Source organism: Lynx rufus, unplaced genomic scaffold (genome assembly GCF_022079265.1).
Source record: "Lynx rufus isolate CCGP_SWC_20201006 ecotype Redwood Valley unplaced genomic scaffold, mLynRuf1.p SCAF_16, whole genome shotgun sequence".
NCBI lineage: Eukaryota > Metazoa > Chordata > Mammalia > Carnivora > Felidae > Lynx > Lynx rufus.
In genome coordinates this window covers 22,621,539-22,635,456 of record NW_025814830.1, presented here as the reverse complement: position 1 = coordinate 22,635,456, position 13,918 = coordinate 22,621,539, and the positions used below count along the sequence as shown (strand labels likewise).

The window sequence follows — 13,918 nt, the reverse complement described above, 5'->3', positions numbered from 1 at the left end:
TTTACATCTTTACTCTCAAGGCAACTGCATTCTCTCAGAACAGAAAAGCAGGTTTTGTTCACTTTCTCCACCAAAGAAAGTTTTGCTCCATTTCTTACAACATTTCAAAATTTAAATCCATGATAACTGAAGAATTCAAATACCCAATTTGCCTCTGATTCAACTGTTCAAGACCAGATTTACTGTTGAGAGTACAAATTTCTATTCTTGTAACAGAGTTTTACAGAGAGGCTCATTAGCTTTAATGCAGCTCAGAGTTTAAACAGATAAACAAGATGGGTTTGGGGACTATTTTTCCTTTCCTCAGTTTTAAGACTTGAGGAAAACCTTATCTACTCGTGATTTTAAAAATCAGATGAAGAGATTATCTTCTGCATAATTTATCAGATTTATTCTCCTGAAAATCTTGTTTTTCCTTAAACTGAAAGGAGGAGGTGACGGTAAAGCTTCTGAAGAAAGATGCTATGTTCAGTAGTATAATAAAATTCTTTTCTAGTAACTGACCCATAAATTAAGCTCACATAAGAATCCTCTGAAATGTATTAAAATCCCTCAGCAGGCATAGATTCAATACCTCTCCATCCAGCTGCCTCAACTCAGTCTTAGGGCTCAGGCCTTTCTGACTGGACACTCTGCTGTGAGGGACAGTTAGGGAGAAAGATGGAAATAGGGCTTGTGGCTCTGACCTAAAAGAAACTTAAAACTTATTAACAATGAAATGACAGATATTTGAAAGATACCATCTGGGTCTGGACAAAGATACCATCTGGGTCTGAAGCTAAGGCTAGGCTCATGTTTTCAGATATTCTGTACTAGTCTGTTTGCCTACCTTTTGTCTCCCAAGCCTTTGATAGCACACACAAAAAAATCCTTAATTAGGAATTAATAGGAATATAGAATTTCTAAGGAGGAAAGTCAGACACTGTTCATAAAATGGAACTAGAGGGCAGAGAATGAGCTCAGATCGAGTTTCCAGAAGAGCATATGGACAAGGTCCCTGGCTCTCTAAAAAAGCCTTATTATCACATAAAGCACTAAAATTCAATACCATAGAGAAAATAAGTTTCCAATCTCTGGACAAAATTCAGCCTCCCAAACCACCCGGTTCTACCTCTCTCCCAATCCATGAAGCAACTACCAGAATAAATTGGTGGGTATCAACAAAGGAAATGAGAATGATCACCTCCATTTCATACATTGGGGGCCCAAGGATGTCTTTCAGAGCATGGAAATCAATCAAAATCGGCATTTCGGGTGGTAGGGCTAAGTCCGTAGTGTCATTGATAGATTCAGGTTTTGCATCTTCTAAGATGTGTTCTTTACAACCTAAGAGAGAAAAATGTATTTAGAAATTCTCAGAGATCGGCAGCTTTGCAAATTCATTAGCAGTATGTATCAAACAGAAGCAAAGTAGACTTTAACAGATCAGTCACCTTTATGTATTTATTCAGGCACAAAAATTCACCGTGTGATCTGTAGAACTGAGGCAGAGAATCAGTCTTTCAAGAGCCCCTTGAAGGTGATGTAATGTGCTGTCTTGTTCATTTATTCAAACCTGTTTGTCCTCTACCCCTCGCACTCCATGTAAGCTCCAGGAGGGCACAACCCCGCCTGTCTTCTTTTTAACCATTATATTCTTAAGCCAGGAACAATGCCTGGCTCTGTTCAGCTTTAGAAAACAGACACTGAAAGGCCAAATGCAATAGATTATTTTGTATAATTTCATTAGATCAATGGGACACAAAGTTTCCAATTCCCTCTTCAGAGGCGTTCCATCAGGTGTCCCATTTCCTGATAGGCAGCATGAACTTGGAAATGACAGATCCCAGTATAAGCAATGCTTCTTTTTGTAAACACATAGTTCAACTCCAAGATTATCATTTTCCAATAAAACAAACATCATGGCAGTGCTAGGGTAAGAAAATATGAAGCCTGGTCTGAAATCCCTATAATGAAGGACTATTTCCTTTACCTGCCTAAGAGCCTTGGTTGCTAACAACTTGTCAGAGTACAGACTCATTTTGGTTTGAGCCTAGACAAACAAGGAGCAAGAGCCAACTGATATATCAGACCACTTTCTACTGGTCTCTGTAATTCCAGTTTGAGGGAAGAAAAATGTTACTTAAGTCTGTAGCCAGAAACCTAAAATGAATAGATGTTTAAAAAATGTATGAGGGGCCCCTGGGTAGATCAGTCGGTTAAGTGTCCAACTTCGGCTCAGGTCATGATCTCACAGCTCTGGAGTTTGAACCCCACATTGGGCGTGCTGCTGTCAGTGTGGAGCCGGCTTTGGATCCTCTGTCCACCCCCCTCTCTGCCCCTCCCAGCTGGCACTCTCTCCCTCTCTCTCAAAAATAAATAAAACATTAAAAAAGTGTATATAATATTTGACTGTATTCATCCTCATTTCTAGTTTTGCTTTTCTTTTAGCTTTGCCATACATAATTCTTCCAGTTCTTGTACTATCTCATGAAATGTTTTAAGGCATCTTTCCGGAAATGATTACTGTATGTAGTAACACACAACATACAGTCATTATAAAGTCACCACTGTCTATTTTATTTTTGTTATGATTCTTCCACTCTCATATCTCATGAAGTTAAAAGAACTGTCTCCTTTCCTTCCAAAAGTGATTCCTGAGTATGTTTAACAATATTAGACCCTAATTTTAGACTCTAATGATAACTGGAGACATCCTAGGATGTTCCTAAATGAGTCCCGTGCAGAACAACCTTGCTATGACCTTCACGGTGAATGGCTCTCTTGGTCTGCTCTTCTGCAGGGCCCTACGAGGGCTCCTCTTCAAGACTGAATCACGAGAGATACAGGACAGAAAGCAGACAAGAGCTCAGCTTTTCTGCCACTTGCTGGCTGTCAGACCGTAGGCCCAGCATTAAACCTTGAGCTACCTATCTCTACAGAATTTAGGAGAAAATCCTCTGTAGATTACAAAGTGAAATGCACGTGTTGTACCTTAAACCAAGTCTGGAGTTACATCTATTCTTATAGTCATTTCTTCATAATGTCATTTCATCTTTCAAAGTTTGGATTCTAGGAAGTTTTCCCTGATCTTTACAACTTCTCACAGCACTTTTCTGTCTCACTAACTGCAGTGATCACTGGGTTACTCAGCAGCTTGTGGAAATGGGAGGTTTTCTGCCTGCTGCTCCGTGTGCAGCCTGTCTGAGCAGTATCAGTGACGAGGGCGGGAAGGTACTCCAATGGCCAGATGAGCTCCGTTAGATCTCAAAGCAGCACAGAAAGCAGGTGTTGCTGCTTAAAATTAATGCACAGAAAGAAAAGCATCACCTGTGTAAGGTTACTGCTGTACCCTAAAAATGAAGGGTTCTGAAACTTCAGCCGACACACAGAAAGAGGCTGTGAGGCCCTTTTGCCTGGTGTGCCGCTGGATGGGCTTTCCTGAGATCTAATTACTGCTGCCAGCCTGGAATTCACGATCACAAGAGGAAGTCATACTGGATGGGTGAAAGCCAATCCACAATTACGTAACCAATGCTTCAGGACATCCAATCCCTTTCCAAGTGGGGTAGTGAACTCAGGGCTTGGAGCACGGAGGGAGTGGCGATGGGGAGAGATATTTCTAACACAACTAGGCCTTGTAAGATAAAAGATGACAATTTATTTCAGGCTTTAGGAACAGCAACTGTGTTATGAAGCATTCAATACACTTAGAACTAATCTGTGCTTGAAAATGTTCCACCATTAGAACGCAAGCCTAGAGAACTAAAACTCAAACCAAAAAGATGGTACTGGCTAATCAGGAATGATAGGCCAGCACTGGATTTTAAGAGTCATCCACTAGGATCTACATGTACTGCAAAGTGAGAGTAAGGAACTACTGAAAATTCAGAGAACTCACACTTCTATTCCTCATTAAAACAAACAAGCAAAACATCATCTCAACAAAGACGCCATTGAAGGCATGAAGCCTGGGTTATAGGTGAAAGCCCTGTGTCCTATGCATGAGCTTTCAAGCACTCAGCTCTAGTGTCATGTCCCCTTCCCTGCTCCCGCCAGGGGGATTAGTACTAAGAGAAGACTGTGGCAGGGTCCCAACAGTTCACTACCAGCCTTGCCCCAAGCAAGGTGGGCTTTTTAAGGCAAGGCAAACAGCAACAATAAAAAAAAGTTTAACCTCTGTTGTGTGCCCTGTCCCATGAGTGCTTCCTAACAAATGGCCAACAGTCACATGAAAGAGGACGGTTTCACCAAGCAGCAAAGAAATGTAAATTATAAAAGCAAGATACCATTTGCTGGCTACCAAATTAAACTAATGAGCACAAAAGTTTAAAAAATGACAAAGATCGATGTTAAAGAAAGTGAAGAGGTCTTCCCAAACACGGAGCTTATGGAAATAGAAAAAGTGATTCAATCTTTCAGAAAAGCCATTTATCAATACACTGAAAGCCTCCCAGACATCCCTACTCTCAGACCTAGTGGTCCAATTTTGCAGAAACCTATCCTTAAGGTCACAATCAGAGGTGCAGACAAGTGTTGTGTAGGCAACAGTTTAGACAACAAACCTACCTGTTGCAGCACTGGCTATAATTAGATCCAATATAAATACTCAAATTGGGAACATGGTTAAGTAAACTGTGGAACATCTATCCAATAAAATACTACACAGTCATTAAAATTGTATCCCAAGTGTTTTTAAGTAACATGAGAAAATTGTTTTGAAACAATGTCAATTTGAGGAAAGAGGAGGGTATCCACTTTCACAAGGCACAATTTTTTACCAATGTAACATAATATAAATATACCTGAGTGTCAGGCTCTGTGCTGACAGTTCAGAGCCTGGAGCCTACTTCAGATTCTGTATCTCTCTCTCTGCCCTCCCCTGCTCACTCACTCACTCTCTCAAAAATAAACAAACATTAAAATAAAAAAAATTGGGGCACCAGGGTGGCTCAGTAAGTTAAGCATCTGACTTCAGCTCAGGTCATGATCTCATGGTTCGTGGGTTTGAGCCCCATGTCAGGCTATGTCCTGACAGCTCAGAGCCTGAAGCCTGCTTTGGATTCTGTGTCTACCTCTCTCTCTGCCTTCCCCCTGCTCACGCTCTGTCTCTCTCTCTCAAAAATAAACACTAAAAAATAAAATAAAATAATATACATGAGAACAAATGACATGATACAGTCCAAAATGTTAAACTTATTCCCTGAGTTATGAGATTAAGATTACATGATGAAATGGTCAATAAAAATCTCCAATCCTGGCTCTGACTTCCTAGTTGGCCTTGAAAAACGTTACTTTACCTCTTTGTATCTGGTTTCTCTAATCTGTAAAACCCTAATAATTATAGTAACCCTCACAGAGTCGCTGGGAGAATATAGCAATGTTTAAAGCCAAATATGTATAAATGGGAGGAAGTGAATTATATAGTTGGGAGAAATATTTTACACAGACTCTGCTAAGACTCGCAGGTCTTACTCCAGCCACTTTTGTTAGCAGAAGACAAAATGCAACCTAATTCCACCCAGGGCCCCAGAGATAGGGCTTTGACCACAGTCACAGGACAGCTGGGAATCACATAAATTTAACATATGTAAGAAAAAGAAAAAGATATCAAAACTCAAGATTCTTCTCTGTGCTATAACATATATGACTATTACTAAATAAAATTGTTCTAAAAGTGGGAGGGACCTGAAGTTCTTCTTGTTGATCTACTCTGCTCAGAGATGTCTCCAAGCTCTTCTTTCATCCATGTTATCAGCCTGTTTTAACAAGTCTAATTCAGGACACAGCCAGGATGGTCAGGGAATAACCAAGAGTTTCACAGCATGAAGGCAAGAGATAAGGGAGGAGCACCCTGGGGCACGGCGGGAAATGCACTTGCTCTGCTCAACAGCGGCCCCCCTGCAGTACAACAAACAGACATGTGCTGTGGTGATGGCTGCTGGCAAAGCAAGAGTGCAGTGGGGGCTAAGCCGGGCTCTGGAGTTGATGTCACACGGTTATTAGGAAAGGATATTCTATAGCTACAAATGTCTCATGAGAAAGGATTAGGCTTTCCTGAGCAGCTGTCCCTGGGACACGATTGAGTGTTTCTTTCCACCCACTTTTCCTCTCTCAGAGGAGCATGACTTCAATGAAAGCAGGCCCAAGAGCCCAAGAATCACTGTGGGAAGGAAGGAGAGAGGAAGACAGTAAGAGAGGAGGTAAAGAGGAAGAGTAGAGGGCTATCATACCTCTGGAAACACCAGTAGCTTTGTGTTAAAAAAAAAAAAAAAGTTTCTTATTTTCTGAATAAATCTTGTGGCAAATAGTGTCTCTTGAAAGGTGATCCAACCAATGGAAAGTAGCAGAGGCCAGGAACACAAAACAGGCTACTAACATCAACAGTTCCCCAGAATGTGGGGGAAATGAAAATCGAACAAACCACAGAGAGCCGTAGGTTTTCTACAATCATCTCTACTGCAGACAGAACATTTTAGTTATCACTTATTCTCTATATCCTGCTTAACTTCAAGTATGTACTACAATCTCAAGTGCCAGCTCATGAGTTCAAAAGCTACATTTTCTGGCATAGTGATAGTAGGAACCCTTTCATCTCGATTATGGAAGAAGTGTTCATTTTCACAAAGAGTGGGTTTTTAATGCTGGTGGGGTAGGGTTGGAGGAGGGAAGAATGGCATGTAGCAGAATCCCCAGGACCCAAAACACAGGGTTAATTCTTTAAAGAAATGAATATTACCTGTTTCTGTCATATTAATACAATGTCCATGGGAAATAGTTTCTTGAAAATGTGTGGGTCTCACTCTGAAGATTAGCAGAATTCAGGAAGAATCAGGAATTCAAGAAGCATAGGATAAAACCATGATATATAAAATTTCAAAGGCCAGGCAGAAAGTCAAAGATCTGCCTCAGCTCTCCATTTTATACTCAAGGAAACTGAGACCTTAAGTGCATAGCAAATCACAGACAGTACCAGGATTCCTGGCTCCTGGCCAAGGTCACTTTTTTGGTCCAGTCTAGAAAAACCACCTAAAGTTCAAGAGCTCCTTGACAAAACAAGGCAACCTGGTGGTAAATTTAGAGATTAGATTATTTTTTTCCTAACTGGAAATAATCAACCTAAGTGGTATTACAGACAAGGATTCTTTTTTATGAGTTTCATAAAAGAAAAAAAAAAAACAACCTATGAAAGACTTGGAAATGAGTGGAAAGAGATGGCTGTGTATCCTGTCCAGTGTATCCTTCCAGCTGGTCTGTGTTTTACTGCTTTTAAGCTATTTTTCAATTCTGTATGCTATAGTAACCAGAAAGTAATGCAAATGATGCTCGTCCATAGAAACGAAAGTGAACTTTGTCATGTACAGGTACAGTGGATCCTCTCCCTTTCCCAAGGCGCTAGTTTTGCACATTTCAGCATTCCTGACTGCCTATGTACATACGTGTGTACTTTCTGGATCTCCACTGAACCAACTGTAACATGTCTAATTAATAAGTTAATGAAAATCTTTTGATGCATCATTTTATATTTATATGATAGTGATGATTTTGTTATTAAGAAAAGAGTAACAGATCTTCCCAGCAGACAACTCTTAACCATTTTGAGTAGCTAATATTTTTCGATCAAAAAGATCTTAGGGCCTCAGACAGATATACAGATACACCAAATCGCTTTAGGTACAAAAACATGAAACATCCCATTTTCAGTATTCTTCCCTTTGGGTAGATCCTTGGAAATATACAGTAGAGGTACAACCCTCCTTCCTTACCTCCAAGACGCCTTGGAGTCAAGAAAGCCTGGGTTTGTGGTCCAGGTCTTTCCACCTGGTAAGCTCTAGGACTTTGGGAAATTCCCTTAACCTTTTCAAAACTTTTTATTATGCTAAAATGTGTATCACATAATATGGATTTTAACCATCCACAAGTATACAATTCAGTGGAACTAAATACATTTGCAACGCTGATATAACCATCACCACCATGTATACCCAAAACTACTTCATCATCTCTGTATAAACTCTGTGGCCATTAAATAATATCTCCCCATTCTCCCTCCCTTCTATTCTACTTTTCTGTCTCTATGAATGTGCCTATCCTAGGTAGCTCATTACATGGAATCATAGAATATCTGCCATTCTGTGTCTGGCTTATTTCATTTAGCACAAGGTTTTCCAGGCCTAGTTATGTTGTAGCATCAAATTTTCATCCTTTTTTCCCCACTGTATGTATCCACCACATTTTGCTTATCCAGTCATCTGCTGATGGACAACTGAGTTGTTTGCGTCTTTTGGCTATTGTGAATAATGCTGCCAAGAACACTGGTATCTGTCTGAGTCCCTGTGTACCACACCCTTTTGGATATATACCTAGAAGTGGAATTTCTGGGATATATGGTGGTTCCATGTTTAACTTTTTGAGGGACTGATGAACCGTTTTCCACAGCAACTACACCATTTTATGCTCCTTCCAACAATGCATGAAGGTTCTAATTTCTCCACATCTTTACCCATGCTTTTTATTTTCCTTTTTTTTCTTATAGGCATGAAGTAGTATTTCATTATGGTTTTCATCTGCACTGATCTACTGACTAGTGATGTTGAACATCTTTCCATGTGCTTATTGGCCATCTGCCTATCTTCTTTGAAATGTCTATTCAAGTCCTTTGGTCATTTTTGAATCGGGTTGCTTTTGTTGGTTAAAGTTGTAGGAGTTCTTTATACATTTCTGGATATCAATCCCTAATCAGATATATGATTTGCAAATATTTTCTTCCGTTTTCTTTTTTTATTTTATTGTGTCTTTTAGTGTCCTATCCATATCACTGCAAAATCTAATGTCATGAAGATTTTCCCCAATGTTTCATTTAAGAGTTTTATAACTTAAGCTCTTAAATTTAGGTCATCGATCAAATTTTAGTTAATTTCCACATTTATTTTAATTTTGTATTAATTTTGTATTTATGTATTTGTTTTGTAAGGGCCCAACTTCATTCTTTTGCTTGTGGATATCATTTTCCCAGCACTATTTGTTAAAAAGACTTTCCTTTCCTTATTGAATGGTCTCGGTATCCCTGATAAAAATCAATTGACCATATATGTGAGCCTTTATTTCTGTGCTCTCTATTCTATTCTACTGGTCTATATGTCTGTCCTTATGCCAGTACCATACTGTCTTGATTAATGTAGCTTAATAGAAGATTCAAAGTCAGGAGGTGTGAGTCCTCCATTTTGATCTTTTTCAAGATTGCTTTGGGTAGCTGGGGCCCACGGCAATTCCTAATGAACTGAAGATCGATTTTCCCATTTCTCTGAAAAAGACTTGAAGTTCCAGAAGAGACTGTACTGAATCTGTAGATGGCATTGAAACGGTAGATCTTAACAATGTTAAGTCTTTCTATCCATACTTCCATTTACTTAGGCCTTTTAAAATTTCTTTCCAGCAATGTTTGGTATCTTTTACCTCCTTGATGAGATTTATTCTTAAGCATTTAATTCTATTAGATGCCATTGCAAATGGAATTTGCTTTTTCATTTTGTTTTTTCTCATCAGGTAAGTATAATCTTTAATACCCATCCCCTATTTCTCCCATCTCTGCCCCTACCTCCCCTCTTGTACAACCAACAGTTTGTTCTCTATAGTTAAAAGTCTGTTTCTTGGTTTGTCTTTTGTTTTCTTCCTTTGCTTGTTTTATTTCTTAAATTCTGCCTATCTATGAGTGAAATCATATGGTATTTATCTTTCTCTTATTTCACCTAGCAAACATGTTGTTGTAAATCACAAAATCTCATTCTTTTTATGGCTGAATAATACTCCATTGTGTGTGTGTGTGTGTGTGTGTGTGTGTGTGTGTGTGCGCGCGCGCGCATACACCGCAACATCTGTATCCAATCATGAATCAATGGACATTTGGGCTGCTTTCATAGTTTGGCTATTGTAAATAATGCTGCAATAAACAAAGGGGTGCATGTACCCCTTTGAATTACTGTTTTTGTATTTTCTGGGTAAATATCCAATAGTGCAATTACTGGATTGTAGGGTAGTTCTATTTTTAACTTTTTGAGGAACCTTCATACTATTTTCCTCTGTAGCAGCTTGCATTCCCACCAACAGTGCAAGAGGGTTCCTTTTTCTCCATCCACATCCTTGCCAACACCTGTTGCTTCTGTGTTTTTGATTTTAGTCATTCTGACAGGTGTGAAGTGATATTTCATCGTAGTTTTCATTTCCATTTGCTACCGTAAACAGAACTTTCTTAATTTCCTGTTCAGATTGTTCATTTCCCTTATCATCTTAAGCTTCCACTTCCCCATCTGAAATGAGAGAAATCGTATCTACACTTCAAATAGTTGTTATAGGGACAATGGACATAGGATATATAGGAATAATGAAAGCACAGTGTAGCCACTAAGTTTAGCCTAGGTTAGAATCTTGACTCTGACACTTACTGGCCTGTAAACCCTGCCTAGAGCAAGTCTGTTAGCACCATTTTCCCTAAAGCCATTTGAGCACTTTGTCTCTGTGCCACATTTCAGCAATTCTCACAGCATTTTAAACTTTTTCATCATTATTATATGGTGGTCTGTGATCAGTGATCTTTGCTGTTACTATTGTAATTGTTTTGAGGCACCACAAATCACATCCGTATAAGAGGGCAAATTTAATCGGTAAATGTTATGTGTGTTCTGACTGCTCTACTGACAGCCATTCCCATCTTTCTCCCTCTCCTTGGACCTTCCTGTTCCCTGAGACACAGCAATACTGAAATTAAGCTAATCAATAACCTTACAATGGCCTCTAAGTGTTCAAGTGAAAGGAAGAGACACACATACACTTTAAGTCAAAAGGTAACAATGATTAGGCTTAGTGAGGGAGGCATGTCTAAAGCCAAGAAAGGCTGAAAGCCGGCCCTCTTGGCCAAACAGCCAAGTTGTAAATGCCAAGGAACAGTTCCTGAAGGAAATTTAAAGTGATACTCCAGGGAACACATGAATGATAAGAAAGTTAAACAGCCTTACTGCTGATATGGAGAACGTTTGAGTGGTCTGGAGAGAAGATCAAACCAGGCACACAATTCCCTTAAGCGCACATTCCCCCAGAGCCAAGGCTCTAAGTCTCTTTAATTCTGTGCAGGCTGAGAGAGGGGAGGAAGCTTCAGAAGAAAAGTCTGAAGCAGGGAGAAGTTGGTTCATGAGGTTTAAGGAACAAAGCCATCTTTATAACATAACAGTAAAAGGAGAAGCAGCAGTGCTGATGGAGAAGCTATAACAGGTTATCCAGAAGATCTAGCTAAGGTAATTAATGAAGATGGCTACAGTAAAAACAGATTTTCAATGCAGATGAAACAGCTTTCTATTGGAAGAAGATGCCATCTAGGACTTTTACTGCTAGAGAGGAAAAGTCCATGCCTTCAGAGCTTCAAAGGACAGATGACTCTCTGCAGCTGGTAACTTTAAGTTGAAGTCAATGCTCAGTTACCACTCCAAAAATCCTAGGGCCCTTAAGAATTATGCTAAATCTACTTTGACTGTGTTCTACAAATAGAACCACAAAGCCTGGATGACAGCACATCTATTTACAACATGGCTTACTGAACATTTTAAGGCCCCTGTTAAGATCCACTACTCAGAAAAAAAAAGATTCCTCTCCAAATACTGCTGCTCATTGACAATGCACCTGGTCACACAAGACCTCTGATGAAGATGTAGGAGATTAATGTTGTTCTCATGTATGCTAAAACAATATTCATTCTGCAGCTCATGGATCAAGGAATAATTTTGATTTCTGAGTCTTATTTAAGAAATACATTTTTGTGAGATTATAGCTGCCATAGATAGTGATTCCTTTGATGGATCTGAGAAAAGTAAACTGAAAATCTGGAAAAACTGAAAATCCATTATGGATGGTATTAAGAACATTTGTGATTCATGGGAAGAGGTCAAAATATCAACATGTACAGGAGTTTGGAAGAAGTTGATTCCAATCCTCACAAGTGACTTTGAGGGGTTCAAGATTTCATTAGAGGAAGTATCTGCAGATGTGTAAAGGGTAAGAGAACTAGAATTAGAAGTGGAGCCTAGAAATGGGACTGAACTGGTGCAATCTCATGACAAAACTTTAAGGGATGAGAAGTTGCTTCTTAAGGATGAGCAAAGAAAGGAGTTTCTTCAAATGGAATCTACTCCTGATGAAGATGTGGTGAAGATTCTTGAATGACAACAGAGGATTCAGAATATTACATGAATTTAGTTGATAAAGCAGCAGCAGGGTTTGAGAGGACAGGCTCCCAATTTTGAAAGAAGTTCTACTGTGGGTAAATGCTACCAAACAGCACCACATGCTGCAGAGAAATCATTAGTGAAAGGAACAGTCGATGTGGCAAATTTCATTGCTGTCTTAAGAAATTGCCACAGCTACCCCAAACCTTCAGCAGCCACCACCCTGAACAGTCAGCAGCCATCATCATCGAGGTAAGATCTTTCACCAGCAAAAATTATGATTAAGATTCACTGAAAGCTCAGATGATGATTAACATTTTTAGTAATAAAATATTTTTAAATTAAGGTATGTATATTATTTTTTTTGACATAATGCATACTTAACAGACTACAGGATAGTGTAAATATAACTTTTATAAGTACTGGGAAACCAAAAAAATTCACTTGATTCACTTTATGTGGTGTTCTGGACCCAAGCCCTCAATATCTCCAACGTATGCCTGTATTCATGTTCTTCACTACTTGCAAATGAATCTTTCTAAATCATTGCTCTGATTACATCACTTCCACGTTTCCTCATCTTTACTGGCCTACATCACAAATTAAGCAAATTCCTAACTTCTAGAAGTTGTGTTCAAGATCAACCACAGTAGATGCCAAACCACTTAAAAAAAAATTTTTTTTACATGTATTTATTTTTTGAGAGAGAGAGGCAGAGCACAAGTGGGGGAGCGGCAGAGAGAGAATGAGACACAGAATTCGAAGCCGACTCCAGGCTCTGAGCTGTCAGCACAGAGCCTGACGTAGGGCTCAAACTCACAAACTGTGAGATCATGACCTGAGCTGAAGTTGGATGCTTAACCGACTAAGCCACCCAGGCACCCCCAAAACACCTTTCTCATTGTAGTTCCCACTATTCTGGAACACCTTTTAGGCTGAAGGGAGTGAACAGCACCCAGACCATAATTTGACAGTCGTGGAGCAAAACCTTGTCTAAGAAACTGGGCCCTATGTTCCTTATCTGCAGAAGGAGAGTCAGCCTAGATGAGCTCTAATCTTGCCACACCAACTCATCACAGTGCCTTACACAATACAGCTCTTTAGTTATGCCTGTTGAAATAAATCTTTGTAAAATCTCTGGACGAATGACAAATCACCAAAACAATGATTACTTTGATCTGCCAAAAGATTACTGTTCTTAATGCTGACTTTCTGGGGTAAACATAAACATTTTTAATTAGTGAAGATTAATTATGTAATAATATTATTACAATCATGCTGGGCTCCTGAATTCTGAAGCAGGAGCAAAATGAAATTCATTTGAACTGTTATTTGTGTGCATGGGTACAGGAGGTGTGTTACTAGGTGTGTCAACAGCTAGTTGGCAGACAGGTTGCCCACAGACCAATGAAGGGGAATACTGTTTATATCTCAACTCTTTAGTGTGGGTATGTATATATGGATCCAGACTGCATTTAGGCCTAAAGAGAAAGATTTGTATGGTTGCAGTTATAAAAACAACTAAGTTTTGTTTTGTTTTGTTTTTTTAACTGAGTCTGCTTTAAAAAGTGAGATGAGATGCTGAGATTATAACCGGCTTTGTCATTTCTTACAAGATAGTACAAGTATGTGCCTCATAGCTAAACTGACCATGGACACAATGCTTCTGAGAGCTTTCTCTTGGGAAGGCAGAAAGGGGAAAACAAAGTATCTTAAAAACAAATCAG

At 39.3% G+C, this 13,918-nt stretch overlaps 1 protein-coding gene across 2 annotated transcripts in view; it reads right to left on the bottom strand.

The window, feature by feature from the left end:
- The window catches only part of LONP2 (lon peptidase 2, peroxisomal), a 111,095-nt gene that overhangs the window by 19,916 nt on the left and 77,261 nt on the right, over nucleotides 1-13,918 (bottom strand). For both annotated transcript variants that reach the window (XM_047078361.1, XM_047078360.1), the window contains exon 12: nucleotides 1,184-1,326. In XM_047078361.1, coding sequence (XP_046934317.1) covers nucleotides 1,184-1,326 — 143 coding nt within the window. The remainder of the gene's footprint in view (nucleotides 1-1,183; nucleotides 1,327-13,918) is intronic.